At 46.0% G+C, this 24,685-nt stretch overlaps 1 protein-coding gene across 1 annotated transcript in view; it reads right to left on the bottom strand.

Annotated features, from left to right (window-relative positions):
• Positions 1 to 24,685, bottom strand: part of LOC124024187 (CUB and sushi domain-containing protein 3-like) — a gene marked incomplete at its 3' end in the record, with an annotated part of 83,349 nt that overhangs the window by 25,102 nt on the left and 33,562 nt on the right. The window contains exon 3 of the mRNA XM_046338187.1: positions 19,186 to 19,365. Coding sequence (XP_046194143.1) covers positions 19,186 to 19,365 — 180 coding nt within the window. The remainder of the gene's footprint in view (positions 1 to 19,185; positions 19,366 to 24,685) is intronic.

Here is a 24,685-nt window from a genome sequence, read left to right as displayed (position 1 = left end):
GACTAGTAAAGGTCTGTTAGTACAGGACTAGTAATACAGGACTAGTAAAGGTCTGTTAGTACAGGACTAGTAATACAGGACTAGTAAAGGTCTGTTAATACAGGACTAGTAAAGGTCTGTTAATACAGGACTAGTAAAGGCCTGTTAGTACAGGACTAGTAATACAGGACTAGTAAAGGTCTGTTAATACAGGACTAGTAAAGGTCTGTTAATACAGGACTAGTAAAGGTCTGTTAATACAGGACTAGTAAAGGTCTGTTAATACAGGACTAGTAATACAGGACTAGTAATACAGGACTAGTAAAGGTCTGTTAATACAGGACTAGTAAAGGTCTGTTAATACAGGACTAGCACTACTTTTGTAATTGTTTGGGTTCTACATTTTTCAGGCGGTGCTGAAGCCCCCTCAGCACCTCTAGAGGATGCATGAGGAGGCATGAGGGGGCATGAGGAAGCATGAGGAGGCATGAGGAGGCATGAGGAGACATGAGGAGGCATGAGGAGGCATGAGGAGGCATGAGGAGACATGAGGAGGCATGAGGAGGCATGAGGAGGCATGAGGAGGCATGAGGAGGCATGAGGAGGCATGAGGAGGCATGAGGAGGCATGAGGAGGCATGAGGAGGCATGAGGAGACATGAGGAGGCATGAGGAGACATGAGGAGACATGAGGAGACATGAGGAGACATGAGGAGGCATGAGGAGACATGAGGAGGCATGAGGAGGCATGAGGAGACATGAGGAGACATGAGGAGGCATGAGGAGACATGAGGAGGCATGAGGAGACATGAGGAGGCATGAGGAGACATGAGGAGGCATGAGGAGACATGAGGAGACATGAGGAGGCATGAGGAGACATGAGGAGGCATGAGGAGACATGAGGAGGCATGAGGAGGCATGAGGAGACATGAGGAGACATGAGGAGGCATGAGGAGACATGAGGGCATGAGGAGGCATGAGGAGACATGAGGAGACATGAGGAGGCATGAGGAGACATGAGGAGACATGAGGAGGCATGAGGAGACATGAGGAGGCATGAGGAGACATGAGGAGGCATGAGGAGACATGAGGAGACATGAGGAGGCATGAGGAGACATGAGGAGGCATGAGGAGACATGAGGAGGCATGAGGAGGCATGAGGAGACATGAGGAGACATGAGGAGGCATGAGGAGACATGAGGGGGCATGAGGAGGCATGAGGAGACATGAGGAGGCATGAGGAGGCATGAGGAGGCATGAGGAGGCTTGAGGCGGCATGAGGAGGCATGAGGAGGCATGAGGAGGCATGAGGAGGCTTGAGGAGACATGAGGAGGCATGAGGAGGCATGAGGAGGCATGAGGAGGCTTGAGGCGGCATGAGGAGGCATGAGGAGGCATGAGGAGGCATGAGGAGACATGAGGAGGCATGAGGAGGCATGATGAGGCATGAGGAGACATGAGGAGGCATGATGAGGCATGAGGAGGCATGAGGAGGCATGATGAGGCATGAGGAGACATGAGGAGGCATGATGAGGCATGACCTTCATGAAACACTGAACAATAAACTAACTAAACCCTGTACTGAACGGTTGGTTAGGTTCTTTGTTCCTCATAATAAATCCCTCAGATTTCTTTATGCATCTAGCGTGTAGCTCCTGAATACAGAATCTTTCGGAGAGGGGGGGGGGTGGCTGTCAATAATTTATACATTTATGAGAGAGAAAAAATAAAGTAAAAAATAAAGTATTCTTTTATTTGACAAAATATCTTTCTCTGAACAATTCCATAATAATAATAAAACCGTAGCATTCACATATAGCTCTGTATTGGAGTGATTTATTTCATAGTCTTAATCAAAAGTGTCAATAGATTTCAGACCCCCGTAACTCTACACGACGTCCCAAGCTGCTCAGAAAACTGCATTTATCATAAAATATAAATTAAAAACGGTTTTATGTCTGTTTGACCGGTAATGAGTAAATAAACAGTCCAACAACAGTCCAACAACAGTCCGACAACAGTCCGACAACAGTCCGACAACAGTCCGACAACAGTCCAACCACAGCCCGACAACAGGGAGTTTCTTTGTGTTGCTCTCGAGTCCTTCAGAAAGTCTCTCTCTCTCTGTGTTCCAAACGGCCTCCTATTCCCTATTCCCTATTTTAGCCAGAGCCCTGTGCTTCCCTTGTCAGAAAGGGAGTGGACTATATAAGGTACCATTTCACACACTTCATCTAAATTACATCCATAAATATAAATATCCAGCTGGTTGCAGAATGAGATGCCACAGTCGGATTCACCCAGTCACCCAGATTATTACAATAATAATGACATGCAGTATTCACAACACAGCATCCACAATTACCTCAGACAGACAACATCAGACAGACAGACAGACAGACAGACAGACAGACAGACAGACAGACAGACAGACAGACAGACAGACAGACAGACAGACAGACAGACAGACAGACAGACAGGCAGACAGGACAGGCAGGACAGACAGGCAGGCAGACAGACAGACAGGCAGACAGGCAGGCAGACAGGACAGACAGACAGACAGACAGACAGACAGACAGACAGACAGACAGACAGACAGACAGACAGACAGACAGACAGACAGACAGACAGACAGACAGACAGACAGACAGACAGACAGACAGACAGACAGACAGACAGACAGACAGACAGACAGACAGGGACAGACAGGCAGACAGACAGACAGACAGACAGACAGACAGACAGACAGACAGACAGACAGACAGACAGAACTGTAAAACTTCCCTAAACCCCAAGCAGCCTCGCTGGCTGGTATTAGAGCATCTTAGCTGAACATGCCAAAGAAAAACCTGAGGATCCCTAGACTCAGGAATCCTGCTGGCTTCAGCTTTGAATGTGTCACTCTCCGTCTAGCTACAGCCTGGCATATCTCCATCAGCCACTATCAATCAGCAGCATATCCCAGCCTGCCTGGCTGTCTCGGACAGGATGACAGCTGCCCTGAATCATGACAGTATCAGGGCCTGTGTCCCAAATCAACAAAAATCACCCTGTCAACCTCACCGTCTAGAAGTTAAAGGAAATCATGCAGAAACAAAAAGGATGTTCTGATATAGAAGACGGGATTGTTTTTTCCACCTCCGTCTCAAACTGATCATAATAATCTCACTCCTTCTTCTTCTACCCTTTTTATCACTCCTTCTTCTACCCTTTTTTTCACTTCTTCTTCTACCCTTTTTTTCACTTCTTCTTCTACCCTTTTTTTCACTTCTTCTTCTACCATTTTCTTTCACCTCTTCTTCTTCTACCCTTTTTTTCACTCCTTCTTCTTCTACCCCTTTTTATCACTCCTTCTTCTTCTACCCTTCTTCTACCCTTTTTTTCACTTCTTCTTCTACCCTTTTTTTCACCTCTTTTTCTTCTACCCTTTTTATCACTCCTTCTTCTTCTACCCTTTTTATCACTCCTTCTTCTACCCTTTTTTTCACTTCTTCTTCTACCCTTTTTTTTCACCTCTTCTTCTTCTACCCTTTTTTTTCACTTCTAATTCTACCATTTTCTTTCACCTCTTCTTCTTCTACCCTTTTTTCACTCCTTCTTCTTCTACCCCTTTTTATCACTCCTTCTTCTTCTACCCTTCTTCTACCCTTTTTTCACTTCTTCTTCTACCCTTTTTTTCACCTCTTTTTCTTCTACCCTTTTTATCACTCCTTCTTCTTCTACCCTTTTTTTCACCTCTTCTTCTTCTACCCTTTTTATCACTTCTTCTTCTACCATTTTTTTCACCTCTTCTTCTTCTACCCTTCTTCTACCCTTTTTTCACCTCTTCTTCTACCCCTTTTTATCACTCCTTCTTCTTCTACCCTTTTTATCACTCCTTCTTCTTCTACCCTTTTTTTCACCTCTTCTTCTTCTACCCTTTTATCTCTCCTTCTTCTTCTACCCTTTTTTCACCTCTTCTTCTTCTACCCTTTTTTTCACTTCTTCTTCTACCCTTTTTTTCACCTCTTCTTCCTCTACCCTTTTATTACTCCTTCTTCTTCTACCCTTTTTTTCACCTCTTCTTCTTCTACCCTTTTTATCACTTCTTCTTCTACCATTTTTTTCACCTCTTCTTCTTCTACCCTTCTTCTACCCTTTTTTTCACCTCTTCTTCTTCTACCCCTTTTTATCACTCCTTCTTCTTCTACCCTTTTTATCACTCCTTCTTCTTCTACCCTTTTTTTCACTTCTTCTTCTACCCTTTTTTTCACCTCTTCTTCCTCTACCCTTTTTTTTCACCTCTTCTTCCTCTACCCTTTTATCACTCCTTCTTCTTCTACTCTTTTTTTCACCTATTCTTCCTCTACCCTTTTTTCACCTCTTCTTCCTCTACCCTTTTATCACTCCTTCTTCTTCTACCCTTTTATCACCTCTTCTTCTTCTACCCTTTTTTTCACCTCTTCTTCTTCTACCCTTTTTATCACTCCTTCTTCTACCCTTTTTGTCACCTCTTCTTCTTCTACCCTTTTATCACTCCTTCTTCTTCTACCCTTTTTTCACCTCTTCTTCTTCTACCCTTTTTTTCACCTCTTCTTCTTCTACCCTTTTTATCACTCCTTCTTCTACCCTTTTGTCACCTCTTCTTCTTCTACCCTTTTATCTCTCCTTCTTCTTCTCACCTCCTGGCTACACTAGTGACCATATCCCCGTGCATCCCGCAAAGGCGGAGGTGTTGCTAACATTTACGATAGCAAATTTCAATTTACAAAAAAAGAAAATGACGTTTTCGTCTTTTGAGCTTCTAGTCATGAAATCTATGCAGCCTACTCAATCACTTTTTATAGCTACTGTTTACAGGCCTCCTGGGCCATATACAGCGTTTCTCACTGAGTTCCCTGAATTCCTATCAGACCTTGTAGTCATTGCAGATAATATTCTAATCTTTGGTGACTTTAATATTCACATGGAAAAGTCCACAGACCCACTCCAAAAGGCTTTTGGAGCCATCATCGACTCAGTGGGTTTTGTCCAACATGTCTCTGGACCCACTCACTCACAGTCATACGCTGGACCTAGTTTTGTCCCATGGAATAAATGTTGTGGATCTTAATGTTTTTCCTCATAATCCTGGACTATCAGACCACCATTTTATTACGTTTGCAATTGCAACAAATAATCTGCTCAGACCCCAACCAAGGAACATCAAAAGTCGTGCTATAAATTCACAGACAACACAAAGATTCCTTGATGCCCTTCCAGACTCCCTCTGCCTACCCAAGGACGCCAGAGGACAAAATCCGTTAACCACCTAACTGAGGATCTCAATTTAACCTTGCGCAATACCCTAGATGCAGTTGCACCCTAAAAACTAAAAAATGTCTCATAAGAAACTAGCTCCATGGTACACAGAAAATACCCGAGCTCTGAAGCAAGCTTCCAGAAAATTGGAACGGAAATGGCGACACACCAAACTGGAAGTCTTCCGACTAGCTTGGAAGGATGGTACCGTGCAGTACCGAAGAGCCCTTACTGCTGCTCGATCGTCCTATTTTTCTAACTTAATTGAGGAAAATAAGAACAATCCGAAATTCCTTTTTGATACTGTGGCAAAGCTAACTAAAAAGCAGCATTCCCCAAGAGAGGATGACTTGCACTTTAGCAGTGATAAATTCATGAACTTCTTTGAGGAAAAGATTATGATTATTAGAAAGCAAATTACGGACTCCTCTTTAAACCTGCGTATTCCTCCAAACCTCAGTTGTCCTGAGTCTGCACAACTCTGCCAGGACCTAGGATCAAGAGAGACGCTCAAGTGTTTTAGTACTATATCTCTTGACACAATGATGAAAATAATCATGGCCTCTAAACCTTCAAGCTGTATACTGGACCCTATTCCAACTAAACTACTGAAAGAGCTGCTTCCTGTGCTTGGCCCTCCTATGTTGAACATAATAAACGGCTCTCTATCCACTGGATGTGTACCAAACTCACTAAAAGTGGCAGTAATAAAGCCTCTCTTGAAAAAGCCAAACCTTGACCCAGAAAATATAAAAAACTATCGGCCTATATCAAATCTTCCATTCCTCTCAAAGATTTTAGAGAAGGCTGTTGCGCAGCAACTCACTGCCTTCCTGAAGACAAACAATGTATACGAAATGCTTCAGTCTGGTTTTAGACCCCATCATAGCACTGAGACGGCACTTGTGAAGGTGGTAAATGACATTTTGATGGCATCGGACCGAGGCTCTGCATCTGTCCTCGTGCTCCTAGACCTTAGTGCTGCTTTTGATACCATCGATCACCACATTCTTTTGGAGAGATTGGAAACCCAAATTGGTCTACACGGACATGTTCTGGCCTGGTTTAGGTCTTATCTGTCGGAAAGATATCAGTTTGTCTCTGTGAATGGTTTGTCCTCTGACAAATCAACTGTACATTTCGGTGTTCCTCAAGGTTCTGTTTTAGGACCACTATTGTTTTCACTATATATTTTACCTCTTGGGGATGTTATTCAAAAACATAATGTAAACTTTCACTGCTATGCGGATGACACACAGCTGTACATTTCAATGAAACATGGTGAAGCACCAAAATTGCCCTCGCTAGAAGCATGTGTTTCAGACATAAGGAAGTGGATGGCTGCAAACTTTCTACTATTAAACTCGGACAAAACAGAGATGCTTGTTCTAGGTCCCAAGAAACAAAGAGATCTTCTGTTGAATCTGACAATTAATCTTAATGGTTGTACAGTCGTCTCAAATAAAACTGTGAAGGACCTCCGTTACTCTGGACCCTGATCTCTCTTTTGAAGAACATATCAAGACCATTTCGAGGACAGCTTTTTTCCATCTACGTAACATTGCAAAAATCAGAAACTTTCTGTCCAAAAATGATGCAGAAAAATTAATCCATGCTTTTGTCACTTCTAGGTTAGACTACTGCAATGCTCTATTTTCCGGCTACCGGATAAAGCACTAAATAAACTTCAGTTAGTGCTAAATACGGCTGCTAGAATCCTGACTAGAACCAAAAAAATTTGATCATATTACTCCAGTGCTAGCCTCTCTACACTGGCTTCCTGTCAAAGCAAGGGCTGATTTCAGGTTTTACTGCTAACCTACAAAGCATTACATGGGCTTGCTCCTACCTACTCTCTGATTTGGTCCACCGTACATACCTATACGTACGCTACGGTCACAAGACCAGGCCTCTAATTGTCCCTAGAATTTCTAAGCAAACAGCTGGAGGCAGGGCTTTCTCCTATAGAGCTCCATTTTTATGGAACGGTCTGCCTACCCATGTCAGAGACGCAAACTCGGTCTCAACCTTTAAGTCTTTACTGAAGACTCATCTCTTCAGTGGGTCATATGATTGAGTGTAGTCTGGCCCAGGAGTGGGAAGGTGAACGGAAAGGCTCTGGAGCAACGAACCGCCCTTGCAGTCTCTGCCTGGCCGGTTCCCCTTTTTCCACTGGGATTCTCTGCCTCTAACCCTGTTACGGGGGCTGAGTCACTGGCTTGCTGGGGCTCTCTCGTGCCGTCCCTGGGGGGTGCGTCACCTGGGTGGGTTGATTCACTGTTGTGGTCGGCCTGTCTGGGTTTCCCCCCTTGGGTTGTACCGTGTCGGAGATCTTTGTGGGCTATTCGGCCTTGTCTCAGGATGGTAAGTTGGTGGTTGAAGATTTCCCTCTAGTGGTGTGGGGGCTGTGCTTTGGCAAAGTGGGTGGGGTTATATCCTTCCTGTTTGGCCCTGTCCGGGGTGTCCTCGGATGGGGCCACAGTGTCTCCTGACCCCTCCTGTCTCAGCCTCCAGTATTTATGCTGCAGTAGTTTATGTGGGGGGGGCTAGGGTCAGTTTGTTTATCTGGAGTACTTCTCCTGTCCTATTCGGTGTCCTGTGTAAATCTAAGTGTCGTTCTCTAATTCTCTCCTTCTCTCCTTCTTTCTCTCTCTCGGAGGACCTGAGCCCTAGAACCATGCCCCAGGACTACCTGACATGATGACTCCTTGCTGTCCCCAGTCCACCTGGCCATGCTGCTGCTCCAGTTTCAACTGGCCTGGGCCCTAGGACCATGTCCCAGGACTACCTGACATGAGGACTCCTTGCTGTCCCCAGTCCACCTGGCCATGCTCCTGCTCCAGTTTCAACTGTTCTGCCTTACTATTATTCAACCATGCTGGTCATTTATGAACATTTCAACATCTTGGCCACGTTCTGTTATAATCTCCACCCGGCACAGCCAGAAGAGGACTGGCCACCCCACATATGCTCTCTCTAATTCTCTCTTTCTTTCTCTCTCTCGGAGGACCTGAGCCCTAGGACCGTGCCCCAGGACTACCTGACATGATGGCTCCTTGCTGTCCCCAGTCCACCTGACTGTGCTGCTGCTCCAGTTTCAACTGTTCTGCCTTATTATTTGACCATGCTGGTCATTTATGAACATTTGAACATCTTGGTCATTTTCTGTTATAATCTCTACCCGGCACAGCCAGAAGAGGACTGGCCACCCCACATAGCCCGGTTCCTCTCTAGGTTTCTTCCTAGGTTTTGGCCTTTCTAGGGAGTTTTTCCTAGCCACCGTGCTTTTACACCTGCATTGTTTGCTGTTTGGGGTTTTAGGCTGGGTTTCTGTACAGCACTTTGAGATATCAGCTGATGTACGAAGGGCTATATAAATAAATTTGATTTGATTTGATTTGATTTACCCTTTTTTCACCTCTTCTTCTTCTACCCTTTTTTTCACTTCTTCTTCTTCTACCCTTTTTTTCACTTCTTCTTCTACCCTTTTTTCACCTCTTCTTCTTCTACCCTTTTTATCACTCCTTCTTCTTCTACCCTTTTTATCACCTCTTCTTCCTCTACCCTTTTTTCACCTCTTCTTCTTCTACCCTTTTTTTCACTTCTTCTTCTTCTACCCTTTTTTTCATTTCTTCTTCTTCTACCCTTTTTTTCACCTCTTCTTCTTCTACCCTTTTTTCACTTCTTCTTCTTCTACCCTTTTTTCACCTCTTCTTCTTCTACCCTTTTTATCACTCCTTCTTCTTCTACCCTTTTTATCACCTCTTCTTCCTCTACCCTTTTTTTCACCTCTTCTTCTTCTACCCTTTTTTTCACTTCTTCTTCTTCTACCCTTTTTTTCATTTCTTCTTCTTCTACCCTTTTTTTCACCTCTTCTTCTACCCTTTTTTTCACTTCTTCTTCTACCCTTTTTTTCACTTCTTCTTCTTCTACCCTTTTTTTCACTTCTTCTTCTACCCTTTTTTTTCATTTCTTCTTCTTCTACCCTTTTTTTCACTTCTTCTTCTTCTACCCTTTTTGTTGCTCCTGAGCGGCCAGATAAGTAAAAATCTGTCATGAATAAACTGTATCCCTCCATTAAGATGTTGTGGCTGCTTGCCTCTGATTGGCATCGAGGGAGATGGTCTCTGTGAAGCAATCTGCATACAGAACAGACCTGGGATGAAATACGATCTGAAAATCATTTCAGATACTGTGTCTGTGCTTGACTGAGCTTGTCTAATGCAATAGAACCAAAATAAAAGTCTCAATAAAAGGGCAAACCCCGACACTCTTGGACCTCCAGGCAAATGCTCAAAAGTATTTCAACGATTTCGAATACTATTTGAACCCAGTTGTGACACGCAACACATTATGTCAGAATTTGATGCTGAACGATGCTTAAATAACAGCACTAACTTTAGTAGTTGTCCCATTAATACAGAGTACCAGATTAATAATCACATCTTTCCAGGTCTCTTTAATTTTTATTAATTTACCCAGAATTAATATAAATGGTAAGAAGTGCAGATGGGAAGGAGGGAACAGCACTATAGCAGCGCCTCTATAGAAGCCTCTCTGGCTCTCTGACTAAGTCAGGCACAAAGGCCCACTGGTAGAATTAGAATGATTAACAAGGATTCTCATTCTATTTCTACGCTGGTAACTATAGGAACAGAACAGTGGAATAGTTCAAATATTACATCTACTCTATTCTAGATGTAGAATATCTATTTATTCTATTCTAGATGTAGAATATCTATTTATTCTATTCTAGATGTTGAATATCTATTATATTCTATTTTAGATGTTGAATATATGTTATATTTTTTATGTAGCGTATCTATTCTATTATTTATGTAGAATACCTATTCTATTCTATTCTTTATGTAAAATATATATTCTATTCTTGATGTAGAATATCTATTTCATTCTTTATGTAAAATATCTATTCTATTCTTGATGTAGAATATCTATTTCATTCTTTAAGTAGAATATCTATTCTATTCTTGATGTAGAATATCTATTCTATTCTTGATGTAGAATATCTATTCTATTCTTGATGTAGAATATCTATTCTATTCTTGATGTAGAATATCTATTCTATTCTTTATGTAAAATATCTATTCTATTCTTGATGTAGAATATCTATTCTATTCTTTATGTAAAATATCTATTCTATTCTTGATGTAGAATATCTATTCTATTCTAGCTGTAGAATATCTATTCTATTCTATTCTATTCTTGATGTAGAATATCTATTCTTGATGTAGAATATCTATTCTATATGTAGAATATCTATTATTTTCTTGATGGAACAGGACTAATCGTACTATAACAACAGCCCCTCTGGCTTTACACACAGGTCAGAGGTTAATGGTAGAATCACTCTCCCTGACTACTACACACAGGTCAGAGGTTAATGGTAGAATCACTCTCCCTGACTACTACACACAGGTCAGAGGTTAATGGTAGAATCGCTCTCCCTGACTACTACACACAGGTCAGAGGTTAATGGTAGAATCACTCTCCCTGACTACTACACACAGGTCAGAGGTTAATGGTAGAATCGCTCTCACTGACTACTCCACACAGGTCAGAGGTTAATGGTAGAATCACTCTCCCTGACTACTACATACAGGTCAGAGGTTAATGGTAGAATCGCCTGGGGCGAGACTCCACCCTGTCAGGTTGACTGCAACACTGTCAGTCTGCAGCTAGCAGAGAGATGAGGAACCCTGGTCCCAGCCAACACACAGTCTGTATAGTATGGAGAGGTGGAGCTCTGGGGCGTGACTCCACCCTGTCAGGTTGACTGCAACACTGTCAGTCTGCAGCTAGCAGAGAGATGAGGAACCCTGGTCCCAGCCAACACACAGTCTGTATAGTATGGAGAGGTGGAGCTCTGGAACCATGGGGTGTGACTTCTCAATACCAGACTGGGTGCACAGCAGGCTGTCTGTCTGAGGTAAGAGAGATTGGACTCTCCTCACTCCTCACCACCAGGCTGTTTGCTGGCTGACAAGACTGTCTGTCTGAGGTATGAGAGATTGGACCCTCCTCACTCCTCCCCACCCTCCTGTCTCAGCCTCCAGTATTTATGCTGCAGTAGTTTATGTGTCGGGGGCTAGGGTCAGTTTGTTATATCTGGAGTACTTCTCCTGTCCTATTCGGTGTCCTGTGTGAATCTAAGTGTGCGTTCTCTAATTCTCTCCTTCTCTCTTTCTTTCTCTCTCTCTGAGGACCTGAGCCCTAGGACCATGCCTCAGGACTACCTGACATGATGACTCCTTGCTGTCCCCGGTCCACCTGGCCGTGCTGCTGCTCCAGTTTCAACTGTTCTGCCTTATTATTATTCGACCATGCTGGTCATTTATGAACATTTGAACATCTTGGCCATGTTCTGTTATAATCTCCACCCAGCAGCCAGAAGAGGACTGGCCACCCCACATAGCCTGGTTCCTCTCTAGGTGTCTTCCTAGGTTTTGGCCTTTCTAGGGAGTTTTTCCGAGCCACCGTGCTTCTACACCTGCATTGCTTGCTGTTTGGGGTTTTAGGCTGGGTTTCTGTATAGCACTTTGAGATATCAGCTGATGTACGAAGGGCTTTATAAATACATTAGATTTGATTTGATTTGTTTACTGGCTGACAAGACTGTCTGTCTGAACTGAACAAGGCAAAGCTGGGATAGGTGAGGGATGGACTGGCTGTCCGAGTCATGCTAGGTACAGCTGGGATAGATGAGGGATGGACTGGCTGTCTGAGTCATGCTAGGTACAGCTGGGATAAGTGAGGGATGGACTGGCTGTCTGAGTTGAGTTGCAGGGGAATTGACTCATCAACACCAGGCTGGTAGAGTTGAGCTGCAGGGGACTTGACTCCTCAACACCAGGCTGGTAGAGTTGAGTTGTCTGTCTAGGTGTGCTTGGTTAAGGTTTGAACTGGGCTGCCTGGCCTGTCAGTCTGATTCCCTGACAGGATTATTGCATGCAGGTGCTTTCTGTCTCTCTCTCTCTCTCACACACACACACACACACACACACACACACACACACACACACACACACACACACACACACACACACACACACACACACACACACACACACACACACACACACACACACACACACACACACACACACACACACACACACACACACACACACACACACACGCACACACGCACACACGCACACACACGCACGCACGCACGCACGCAAGAGAGGAAGACTGCTTGGGTGTGTGGGAGGAAGACTGCTTGGGTGTGTGAGAGGATGCCACGTTGCTACGAAGACTGCTTGGGTGTGTGAGAGGAAGACTGCTTGGGTGTGTGGGAGGAAGACAGCTTGGGTGTGTGGGAGGAAGACTGCTTGGGTGTGTGAGAGGATGACTGCTTTGGGTGTGTGTGAGAGGAAGACTGCTTGGGTGTGTGAGAGGAAGACTGCTTGGGTGTGTGAGAGGAAGACTGCTTGGGTGTGTGGGAGGAAGACTGCTTGGGTGTGTGGGAGGAAGACTGCTTGGGTGTGTGGGAGGAAGACTGCTTGGGTGTGTGAGAGGAAGACTGCTGGGAGGAAGACTGCTTGGGTGTGTGGGAGGAAGACTGCTTGGGTGTGTGGGAGGAAGACTGCTTGGGTGTGGGAGGAAGACTGCTTGGGTGTGTGGGAGGAAGACTGCTTGGGTGTGTGGGAGGAAGACTGCTTGGGTGTGTGAGAGGAAGACTGCTTGGGTGTGTGGGAGGAAGACTGCTTGGGTGTGTGAGAGGATGACTGCTTGGGTGTGTGGGAGGAAGACTGCTTGGGTGTGTGAGAGGAAGACTGCTTGGGTGTGTGGGAGGAAGACTGTGTGTGGAGTGTGTGGGAGGAAGACTGCTTGGGTGTGTGGGAGGAAGACTGCTTGGGTGTGTGGGAGGAAGACTGCTTGGGTGTGTGGGAGGAAGACTGCTTGGGTGTGTGGGAGGAAGACTGCTTGGGTGTGTGGGAGGAAGACTGCTTGGGTGTGTGAGAGGAAGACTGCTTGGGTGTGTGGGAGGAAGACTGCTTGGGTGTGTGAGAGGATGACTGCTTGGGTGTGTGAGAGGAAGACTGCTTGGGTGTGTGAGAGGAAGACTGCTTGGGTGTGTGGGAGGAAGACTGCTTGGGTGTGTGAGAGGAAGACTGCTTGGGTGTGTGGGAGGAAGACTGCTTGGGTGTGTGAGAGGATGACTGCTTGGGTGTGTGGGAGGAAGACTGCTTGGGTGTGTGAGAGGATGCCATGTTAATAAGAACTCTGTCTGAGGCCACTTGGCGTGAGTGAGTGAGTGAGTGAGTGAGTGAGTGAGTGAGTGAGTGAGTGAGTGAGTGAGTGAGTGAGTGAGTGAGTGAGTGAGTGAGCGAGCGTGCGAGCGTGCGTGCGTGTGTGTGTGCGTGAATGGCTATCCTGTGCTCTTTTATTGCAGGGATCTGTTCCTTAGCAACCGTGTCCCATTTGCCTTGTCTGTCCTCGTGGCTCGCCGCTCGCTGCCTTCCGGGCGCCACTGCAGTACTTAATGTGAACACGATACTGTGTACATCTCAAATGGCACCCTATTCCCTATGTAGTGCACTACTTTAGACCAGAGTCCTATGGCACCCTGTTCCCTATATAGTGCACTACTTTAGACCAGAGTCCTATGGCACCCTGTTCCCTATATTTAGTGCACTACTTTAGACCAGAGCCCTATGGCACTCTATTCCCTATATAGTGCACTACTTTAGACCAGAGCCCTATTCCCTATATAGTGCACTACTTTAGACCAGAACCCTATGGCACCCTATTCCTTATATATAGTGCACTACTTTAGTCCAGAGCCCAATGGCACCCTATTCCCTATATATAGTGCACTACTATAGACCAGGGCCCTATGGCACCCTGTTCCACATATATATTGCACTACTTTAGACCAGAGCCCTATGGCACCCTATTCCCTATATATAGTGCACTACTTTAGACCAGAGCCCTATGGCACCTGATTCCCTATATATAGTGCACTACTTTAGACCAGAGCCCTATGGCACCCTATTCCCTATATAGTGCTCTACTTTAGACCAGAGCCCTATGGCACCCTGTTCCCTATATAGTGCACTACTTTAGACCAGAGCCCTATGGCACCCTGTTCCCTATATAGTGCACTACTTTAGACCAGAGCCCTATGGCACCCTATTCCCTATATAGTACACTACTATAGACCAGAGCCCTATGGCACCCTGTTCCCTATATAGTGCACTACCTTCAAACAGGGCTCGGGTAGGGATGGGTAGGGATGGGTAGGGCTTGGGTAGAGATGGGTAGGGATCGGGTAAGGATGGGTAGGATTTGGGTAGGGGTAGGGATGGGTAGGGCTCGGGTAGGGATCGGGTAGGGATGGGTAGGGCTCGGGTAGGGATCGGGTAGGGATGGGTAGGGCTCGGGTAGGGCTCGGGTACGGATGGGTAGGACTTGGGTAGGGATCGGGTAGGGATGGTAGGGCTCAGGTAGGGCTCGGGTAGGGCTCGGGTAGGGATGGGTAGGGATGGTAGGGCTCAGGTAGGGCTCGGGTATGGCTCGGGTAGGGCTCGGGTAGGGCTCGGGTAGGGATGGGTAGGGCTCAGGTAGGGATGGGTAGGGCTCGGGTAGGGATGGGTAGGGCTCGGGTAGGGATGGGTAGGGCTCGGGTAGGGCTCGGGTAGGGCTCGGGTAGGGATGGGTAGGGCTCAGGTAGGGCTCGGGTATGGCTTGGGTAGGGCTCGGGTAGGGCTCGGGTAGGGATGGGTAGGGCTCGGGTAGGGATGGGTAGGGCTCGGGTAGGGCTCGGGTAGGGCTCGGGTAGAGATGGGTAGGGCTCAGGTAGGGCTCGGGTAGGGCTCGGGTAGGGCTCGGGAAGGGATCGGGTAGGGATGGTATGGCTCAGGTAGGGCTCGGGTATGGCTCGGGTAGGGATGGGTAGGGCTCAGGTAGGGATGGGTAGGGATGGGTAGGGCTCAGGTAGGGATGGGTAGGGCTCAGGGTAGGGCTCAGGTAGGGATGGGTAGGGATGGGTAGGGATGGGTAGGGCTCAGGTAGGGATGGGTAGGGATGGGTAGGGCTCAGGTAGGGATGGGTAGGGCTCAGGTAGGGATGGGTAGGGCTCAGGTAGGGATGGGTAGGGCTCGGGTAGGGATGGGTAGGGCTCAGGTAGGGATGGGTAGGTATGGGTAGGGCTCAGGTAGGGATGGGTAGGGCTCAGGTAGGGATCGGTAGGGCTCAGGTAGGGATGGTAGGGATGGGTAGGGATGGGTAGGGCTCGGGTAGGGATGGGTAGGGATGGGTAGGGCTCAGGTAGGGATGGGTAGGGATGGGTAGGGCTTGGGTAGGGATGGGTAGGGATGGGTAGGGCTCAGGTAGGGATGGGTAGGGCTCAGGTAGGGATGGGTAGGGCTCAGGTAGGGATGGGTAGGGGTGGGTAGGGCTCAGGTAGGGATGGGTAGGGCTCAGGTAGGGATCGGTAGGGCTCAGGTAGGGATGGGTAGGGCTCCGGTAGGGATGGGTAGGGATGGGTAGGGCTCAGGTAGGGATGGGTAGGGATGGGTAGGGCTCAGGTAGGGATGGGTAGGGCTCAGGTAGGGATGGGTAGGGATGGGTAGGGCTCGGGTAGGGCTCGGGTAGGGCTCGGGTAGGGATGGGTAGGGATGGGTAGGGCTCCGGTAGGGCTCGGGTAGGGCACTATATAGTACACAGGGAGCCAATTTGACATGCAAACCATTTCGTTTTGGGACTTTGTTGCCAAATACGCAAATCCATTTATTCTCTCCTGTAATAAATGTGATCTGCTTCAGCGCTGATGGAAGTAGGGTTTCCTCAACGGGTAGAGAAACGTTGAATGTTCATGCAACCAGAACAGAAGAGGAGCCAGGCCTATGATTCTGACATTACAATACTGTAGCTGTTTAATAATGTGTGTGTTATATAGAGAGAGTAGAGCATCTTCACTGGTCGCTGTCATCATCTAGGGCCTGATGCACAGTTGAGATAAAACCATACAACTTACAATACTGTAGCTGTTTAATAATGTGTGTGTTATATAGAGAGAGTAGAGCATCTTCACTGGTCGCTGTCATCATCTAGGACCTGATGCACAGTTGAGATAAAACCATACAACTTACAATACTGTAGCTGTTTAATAATGTAAAGTGTGTTATATAGAGAGAGTAGAGCATCTTCACTGGTCCCAGATCAGTGGTTGTCATCATCTAGGAGCCTGATCCCAGTTCAGATAAAACCATACAGATCAGTGGGACTTTCAGTCTTAAAATCCCAGATCTTTGATATCAAAGGGAGCCTTGAGTAAAGTGGTTGTGTTATAGACTGGTCCCAGATCAGTGATATAGCCTGGTCCCAGATCAGTGTTATAGACTGGTCCCAGATCAGTGTTATAGACTGGTCCCAGATCAGTGGTTGTCTTATAGACTGGTCCCAGATCAGTGGTTGTCTTATAGACTGGTCCCAGATCAGTGGTTGTCTTATAGACTGGTCCCAGATCAGTGATATAGCCTGGTCCCAGATCAGTGTTATAGCCTGGTCCCAGATCAGTGATATAGCCTGGTCCCAGATCAGTGTTATAGACTGGTCCCAGATCAGTGGTTGTCTTATAGACTGGTCCCAGATCAGTGATATAGCCTGGTGATCAGTGTTATAGACTGGTCCCAGATCAGTGAGCCTGGTCCCAGATCAGCCTGGTCCCAGATCAGTGATATAGCCTGGTCCCAGATCAGTGATATAGCCTGGTCCCAGATCAGTGTTATAGCCTGGTCCCAGATCAGTGTTATAGCCTGGTCCCAGATCAGTGTTATAGCCTGGTCCCAGATCAGTGATATAGCCTGGTCCCAGATCAGTGTTATAGCCTGGTCCCAGATCAGTGATATAGCCTGGTCCCAGATCAGTGTTATAGCCTGGTCCCAGATCAGTGTTATAGCCTGGTCCCAGATCAGTGTTATAGCCTGGTCCCAGATCAGTGTTATAGCCTGGTCCCAGATCAGTGATATAGCCTGGTCCCAGATCAGTGATATCAAAGGGAGCCTTGAGTAAAAAGGGGGTCTGTTTGACGTTGCTTGTGGAAGGACCATAATTCATTTGGTTTTAGCTGGCGGAATAATTAATGAGAACTTGGGTTACAAAATTCAGGTAATTTATGCTAATATTCCCCGGGTTTCTAGTCATCCTGGTGGAAAGAATCCTGGAAGTACGAGGGAATATGTAGGAAATTCAGGAATCCTCCAAACTAGGATTTCTGGGAAATCAGGAAGTTTGGGGAAAGTTATCGGAATTTTAATAACATCTGACATATTTTCATTCCTGTAATCTGAGAGGGCCCATATCATCTTCATCATCACCATACTCTTCATCATCACCATACTCTTCATCATCACCATACTCTTCCTCATCACCATCATCATTATCACCATCATCATCATCATCACCATACTCTTCATCATCACCATACGCTTCATCATCACCATACTCTTCCTCATCACCATCATCATTATCACCATCATCATCATCATCACCATACTCTTCCTCATCACCATACTCTTCATCATCACCATACTCTTCATCATCACCATCATCATTATCACCATCATCATCATCATCATCACCATCATCATCATCATCATCACCATACTCTTCATCATCACCATACTCTTCATCATCACCATACTCTTCATCATCACCATACGCTTCATCATCACCATACGCTTCATCATCACCATACGCTTCATCATCACCATACTCTTCATTTACATTTACATTTAAGTCATTTAGCAGACGCTCTACATCATCACCATACTCTTCATCATCACCATACTCTTCCTCATCACCATCATCATTATCACCATACTCTTCATCATCACCATACTCTTCATCATCACCATACTCTTCATCATCACCATACTCTTCCTCATCACCATCATCATTATCACCATCATCATCATCACCATACTCTTCATCATCACCATACTCTTCATCATCACCATACTCTTCATCATCACCATACTCTTCATCATCATCACCATACTCTTCCTCATCACCATCATCATTATCACCATCATCATCATCATCACCATACTCTTCATCATCACCATACTCTTCATCATCACATCATTATCACCATCATCATCATCATCATCACCATACTCTTCATCATCATCTCATCATCCATACTCTTCCTCATCACCATCATCATTATCACCATCATCATCATCATCACCATACTCTTCATCATCACCATACTCTTCATCATCACCATACTCTTCCTCATCACCATCATCATTATTACCATCATCATCATCATCATCATCATCACCATACTCTTCCTCATCACCATCATCATTATCACCATCATCATCATCATCATCATCATCATCATCATCACCATACTCTTCATCATCACCATACTCTTCCTCATCACCATCATCATTATCACCATCATCATCACCATACTCTTCATCATCATCACCACGCTTCATCATCACCACCACCATCATCACCATCATCAGTATCACCATCACCATCATCATCACCATACTCTTCATCATCACCATACGCTTCATCATCACCACCACCATCATCACCACCACCATCATCACCATCATCATCATCACCCTCATCATTATCACCATCACCATTATCATCACCACACTCTTCATCATCACCATAATCTTCATCATCACCATACTCTTCATCATCACCACCATCATCACCACCACCACCACCACCATCATCATCACACCACCATCATCATCATCACCACACTCTTCATCATCACCATAATCTTCATCATCACCATACTCATCATCGTCATCAACATCATCCCCATAATCTTCACCATCACCTCCATCGTCACCACCACCATCACCACCACCACCACCACCACCATCATCATCACCACCACCATCATCATCATCAGATGTCGTACCTTTGCAGATGGGCGTGGTGGCGCTCCAGGTGCCATTGTGGGTACAGGTGAGAGTTGTGGTCCCGCCTGCCTCTATCAGGTAGCCAGGCTGGCACATGAAGGTGACGTTGTGGCCCACAGTGAAGTCCTCTCCAAACCTCAGACCATTAGCAGGAACACCTGGGTCAACGCAGCTGATCACTGGTGGGACGATACAGAGACAGACAGGGAGAGGGATCGGCATTAGTGGGATCGTTGTAGCCTGGTCCCAGATCAGTGGTTGTGTTATAGACTGGTCCCAGATCAGTGTTATAGCCTGGTCCCAGATCAGTGTTATAGACTGGTCCCAGATCAGTGATATAGCCTGGTCCCAGATCAGTGTTCAGTGTTATAGACTGGTCCCAGATCAGTGTTATAGCCTGGTCCCAGATCAGTGTTATAGACTGGTCCCAGATCAGTGTTATAGCCTGGTCCCAGATCAGTGTTATAGGCTGGTCCCAGATCAGTGGTTGTGTTATAGTCTGGTCCCAGATCAGTGTTATAGCCTGGTCCCAGATCAGTGTTATAACCTGGTATCAGATCAGTGTTATAGACTGGTCCCAGATCAGTGTTATAGACTGGTCCCAGATCAGTGGTAGTGTTATAGCCTGGTCCCAGATCAGTGTTATAGACTGGTCCCAGATCAGTGGTTGTGTTATAGCCTGGTCCCAGATCAGTGGTTGTGTTATAGCCTGGTCCCAGATCAGTGATATAGCCTGGTCCCAGATCAGTGTTATAACCTGGTCTCAGATCAGTGTTATAGCCTGGTCCCAGATCAGTGTTATAGACTGGTCCCAGATCAGTGTTATAGACTGGTCCCAGATCAGTGGTTGTGTTATAGCCGCAGCAGTACATCCTTAAAACACGGTTTAAGTTCTCAACCAACTGTTGATTAAAACTTTAAACAAATAACATCTCAAACCAAATCAAAAAATAATTCCAACCAGTAACACGAAACCTAGACTCAGTCTTCTGTTCATCCTAGGGGCAAGGCTAACTTAAAATAAGTCAGCCAGTCAACCAGTCAGAACAATAGAGTGCTTCCCAAAATGGCACCCTATTTCCTATGTAGTGCACTACTTTTGACCAGGGCCCATAGGGCTATGATGGAGTAATATACTGTATATATAGGGAATAGGGTTCCATTTGGGACACAGACACTGTAATGTAGAGAGAGCTGTGGGATGCTGAGTTCATCTATTCAACAATGGAACTGAGCTTTTCATTAGAGCCTCAGTCACTATGCTGTATCTCAGGGGTCCACAACTGGTGGCCCCCGGGTGATTTTATTTGGCGGCCCATGTTTTCTGAGCCAAAAAAACAAACAAACAATTTGTGGTCGATTTGCAGTCTACTAATTATTTGTAATGATGTTCCGACCCCCTGACCACCCGCTCAATAAAAACATTGTCTGCATCGAGAGAGACAGAGAGGAAAGAGATGAGAGAGAGGAGAGAGAGAGAGAGACAGAAAGGAGAGAGAGAGAGAGACATAGAGGAGAGCGGGGAAAGAGAGAGACAGAGATGAAAGAGAGAGACAGAGAGGAGAGAGACAGAGAGAGGAGAGAGAGAGGAAAGAGAGATAGGGAGAGGAAAGAGAGAGAGACAGAGAGGAGAGAGAGACAGGGAGGAGAGAGAGACAGAGAGGAAAGAGATGAGAGAGAGGAGAGAGAGAGAGAGAGAGAGAGAGACAGAAAGGAGAGAGAGAGACATAGAGGAGAGCGGGGAAAGAGAGAGACAGAGATGAAAGAGAGAGACAGAGAGGAGAGAGACAGAGAGAGGAGAGAGAGAGGAAAGAGAGATAGGGAGAGGAAAGAGAGAGAGAGACAGAGAGGAGAGAGAGACAGGGAGGAGAGAGAGAGAGAGACGGAGGAGAGAGAGAGAGAGAGAGAGAGAGAGAGAGAGAGAGAGAGAGAGAGAGAGAGAGAGAGAGAGAGACGGAGGAGAGAGATACAGGGAGGAGAGCGGGGAAAGAGAGAGACAGAGATGAAAGAGAGAGACAGAGAGGAGAGAGACAGAGAGAGGAGAGAGAGAGAGAGAGGGAGGAGAGAGAGATAGGAGAGAGGAGAGGAGAGAGAGAGAGAGACAGAGAGGAGAGAGAGACAGGGAGAGAGAGAGAGAGAGAGAGAGAGAGAGAGAGAGAGAGAGAGAGAGAGAGAGAGAGAGAGAGAGAGAGAGAGAGAGGAGAGAGAGAGAGAGAGAGACGGAGGAGAGAGATACAGGGAGGAGAGCGGGGAAAGAGAGAGACAGAGATGAAAGAGAGAGACAGAGAGAGACAGAGAGAGAGAGAGAGAGAGAGAGAGAGAGAGAGAGAGAGAGAGAGAGAGAGGAGAGAGAGAGAGAGAGAGAGAGACAGAGAGAGAGAGAGAGAGAGAGAGAGAGAGAGAGAGAGAGAGAGAGAGAGAGAGAGAGAGAGAGAGAGAGAGAGAGAGAGAGAGAGAGAGAGAGAGAGAGAGAGAGAGAGAGAGAGACGGAGGAGAGAGATACAGGGAGGAGAGCGGGGAAAGAGAGAGACAGAGATGAAAGAGAGAGACAGAGAGGAGAGAGACAGAGAGAGGAGAGAGAGAGGAAAGAGAGATAGGGAGAGGAAAGAGAGAGAGACAGAGAGGAGAGAGAGACAGGGAGGAGAGAGAGAGAGAGAGAGAGAGAGAGAGAGAGAGAGAGAGAGAGAGAGAGAGAGAGAGAGAGAGAGAGAGAGAGAGAGAGAGAGAGAGAGAAGAGAGAGACAGAGAGGAGAGAGAGACAGGAGGAGAGAGAGAGAGACGGAGAGAGAGAGAGAGAGAGAGAGGAGAGAGAGAGAGAGAGAGAGAGAGAGAGAGAGAGAGAGAGAGAGAGAGAGAGAGAGAGAGAGAGAGAGAGAGAGAGAGAGAGAGAGAGAGAGAGAGAGAGAGAGAGAGAGAGAGAGAGAGAGAGAGAGAGAGACGGAGAGAGAGAGAGAGAGGAGGAGAGAGAGAGGGAGAGAGAGAGAGAGAGAGAGAGAGAGAGAGAGAGAGAGAGAGAGAGAGAGAGAGAGAGAGAGAGAGAGACGGAGGAGAGAGAGAGAGAGAGAGAGAGAGAGAGAGAGAGAGAGAGAGAGAGAGAGAGAGAGAGAGAGAGAGAGACGGAGGAGAGAGAGAGAGAGAGAGAGAGAGAGAGAGAGAGAGAGAGAGAGAGAGAGAGAGAGAGAGAGAGAGAGAGAGAGAGGAGGAGAGAGAGAGAGAGAGAGAGAGAGAGAGAGAGAGAGACGAGAGAGAGAGAGAGAGAGAGAGAGAGAGAGAGAGAGAGAGAGAGACGGAGGAGAGAGAGAGAGAGAGAGAGAGAGAGAGAGAGAGAGAGAGAGAGAGAGAGAGAGAGAGAGAGAGAGAGAGAGAGAGAGAGAGAGAGAGAGAGAGAGAGAGAGAGAGAGACGGAGGAGAGAGAGAGAGACGGAGGAGAGAGATACAGGGAGGAGAGCGGGGAAAGAGAGAGACAGAGATGAAAGAGAGAGACAGAGAGGAGAGAGACAGAGAGAGGAGAGAGAGAGGAGGAGAGAGAGGAGGGAGAGGAAAGAGAGAGAGACAGAGAGAGAGAGAGACAGAGAGAGAGAGAGAGAGGAGGAGAGAGAGAGAGAGAGAGAGAGAGAGAGAGAGAGAGAGAGAGAGAGAGAGAGAGAGAGAGAGAGAGAGAGAGAGAGAGAGAGAGAGAGAGAGAGAGAGAGAAAGAGAGACGGAGGAGAGAGAGACAGAGATGAAAGAGAGAGACAGAGAGGAGTTAGACAGAGAGAGGAAAGAGAGACAGGGAGAGGAAAGAGAGGGACAGGGAGGAAAGAGAGAGAGACAGAGAGAGGAAAGAGAGACAGGGAGGAAAGAGAGGGACAGGGAGGAAAGAGAGACAGGGAGGAGAGAGATGAGAGCGTTCACAGTCAGCCAACTGACACCCCTATCAGACCACAGCAAAATCACAGTCTACTTAAACAGAGCAATACTCAATCATGAGGCATCAAAGCCAAAGGAACTGAGTAACATTAAGAAATGCTATAGATGGAATGAATGCAGTTTGGAAACCTACCAAAAAAACAATTAGGCAACAACAAATTCAATCCCTTTTAGACAATTTCCTCGGTAAAACGTTCCACTGAAATAGTGAAGGTGTAAACTTGGCAGTAGAAAATCTTAACAGTATATTTGACCTCTCAGCTTCCCTATCAAATCTAAAAATCTCAAATAGAAAACCGAAGAAAATTAACAATAATGACAAATTTGATGAAGAATGCAAAAATCTAAGAAAGAAATTGAGAAACCTGTCCAACCAAAAACATAGAGACCCGGAAAACCTGAGTCTACGCCTTCACTATGGTGAATCACTAAACCAATACAGAAATACACTACGGAAAAAGAAGGAACAGCACGTCAGAAATCAGCTCAATGTAATTGAATAATCCATAGACTCTAACCACTTCTGGGAAAATTGGAAAACACTAAACAAACAACAACACGAAGAATTATCTATCCAAAATGGAGATGTATGGGTAAACCACTTCTCCAATCTTTTTGTCTCTATAACAAAGAACAAACAGCAAAAACATATACATGATCAAATACACAGCTTAGAATCAACTATTAAAGACGACCAGAACCCACTGGATTCTCAAATTACCTTGAATGAACTACAGGACAAAATACAAACCCTCCAACCTAAAAAGGCCTGCGGTGTTGATGGTATCCTCAATGAAATGATCAAATATACAGACAACAAATTCCAATTGGCTATACTAAAACTCTTTAACATCATCCTTAGCTCTGGCATCTTCCCCAATATTTGGAACCAAGGACTGATCACCCCAATCCACAAAAGTGGAGACAAATTTGACCCCAATAACTACCGTGGAATATGTGTCAACAGTAACCTTGGAAAAATCCTCTGCATTATTATTAACAGCAGACTCGTACATTTCCTCAATGAAAACAATGTACTGAGCAAATGTCAAATTGGCTTTTACCAAATTACCGTACAACAGACCATGTATTCACCCTGCACACCCTAAATGACAACCAAACAAACCAAAACAAAGGCAAAGTCTTCTCATGCTTTGTTGATTTCAAAAAAGCCTTCGACTCAATCTGGCATGAGGGTCTGCTATACAAACTGATGGAAAGTGGTGTTGGGGGTAAAACATACGACATTATAAAATCCATGTACACAAACAACAAGTGTGTGGTTAAAATTGGCAAAAAACACACACATTTCTTCACACAGGGTCGTGGGGTGAGACAGGGATGCAGCTTAAGCCCCACCCTCTTCAACATATATATCAACGAATTGGCGCTGGCACTAGAAAAGTCCGCAGCACCCGGCCTCCCCCTGCTAGAATCCGAAGTCAAATGTCTGCTGTTTGCTGATGATCTGGTGCTTCTATCACCAATCAAGGAGGGCCTACAGCAGCATCTAGATCTTCTGCACAGATTCTGTCAGACCTGGGCCCTGACAGTAAATCTCAGTAAGACCAAAATAATTTTGTTCCAAAA

Source organism: Oncorhynchus gorbuscha, unplaced genomic scaffold (assembly GCF_021184085.1).
Source record: "Oncorhynchus gorbuscha isolate QuinsamMale2020 ecotype Even-year unplaced genomic scaffold, OgorEven_v1.0 Un_scaffold_1770, whole genome shotgun sequence".
NCBI classification, from domain to species: Eukaryota; Metazoa; Chordata; class Actinopteri; order Salmoniformes; family Salmonidae; genus Oncorhynchus; species Oncorhynchus gorbuscha.
The sequence above is the reverse complement of the archived record's forward strand: the minus strand, read 5'-3'. Positions and strand labels throughout refer to the sequence as shown.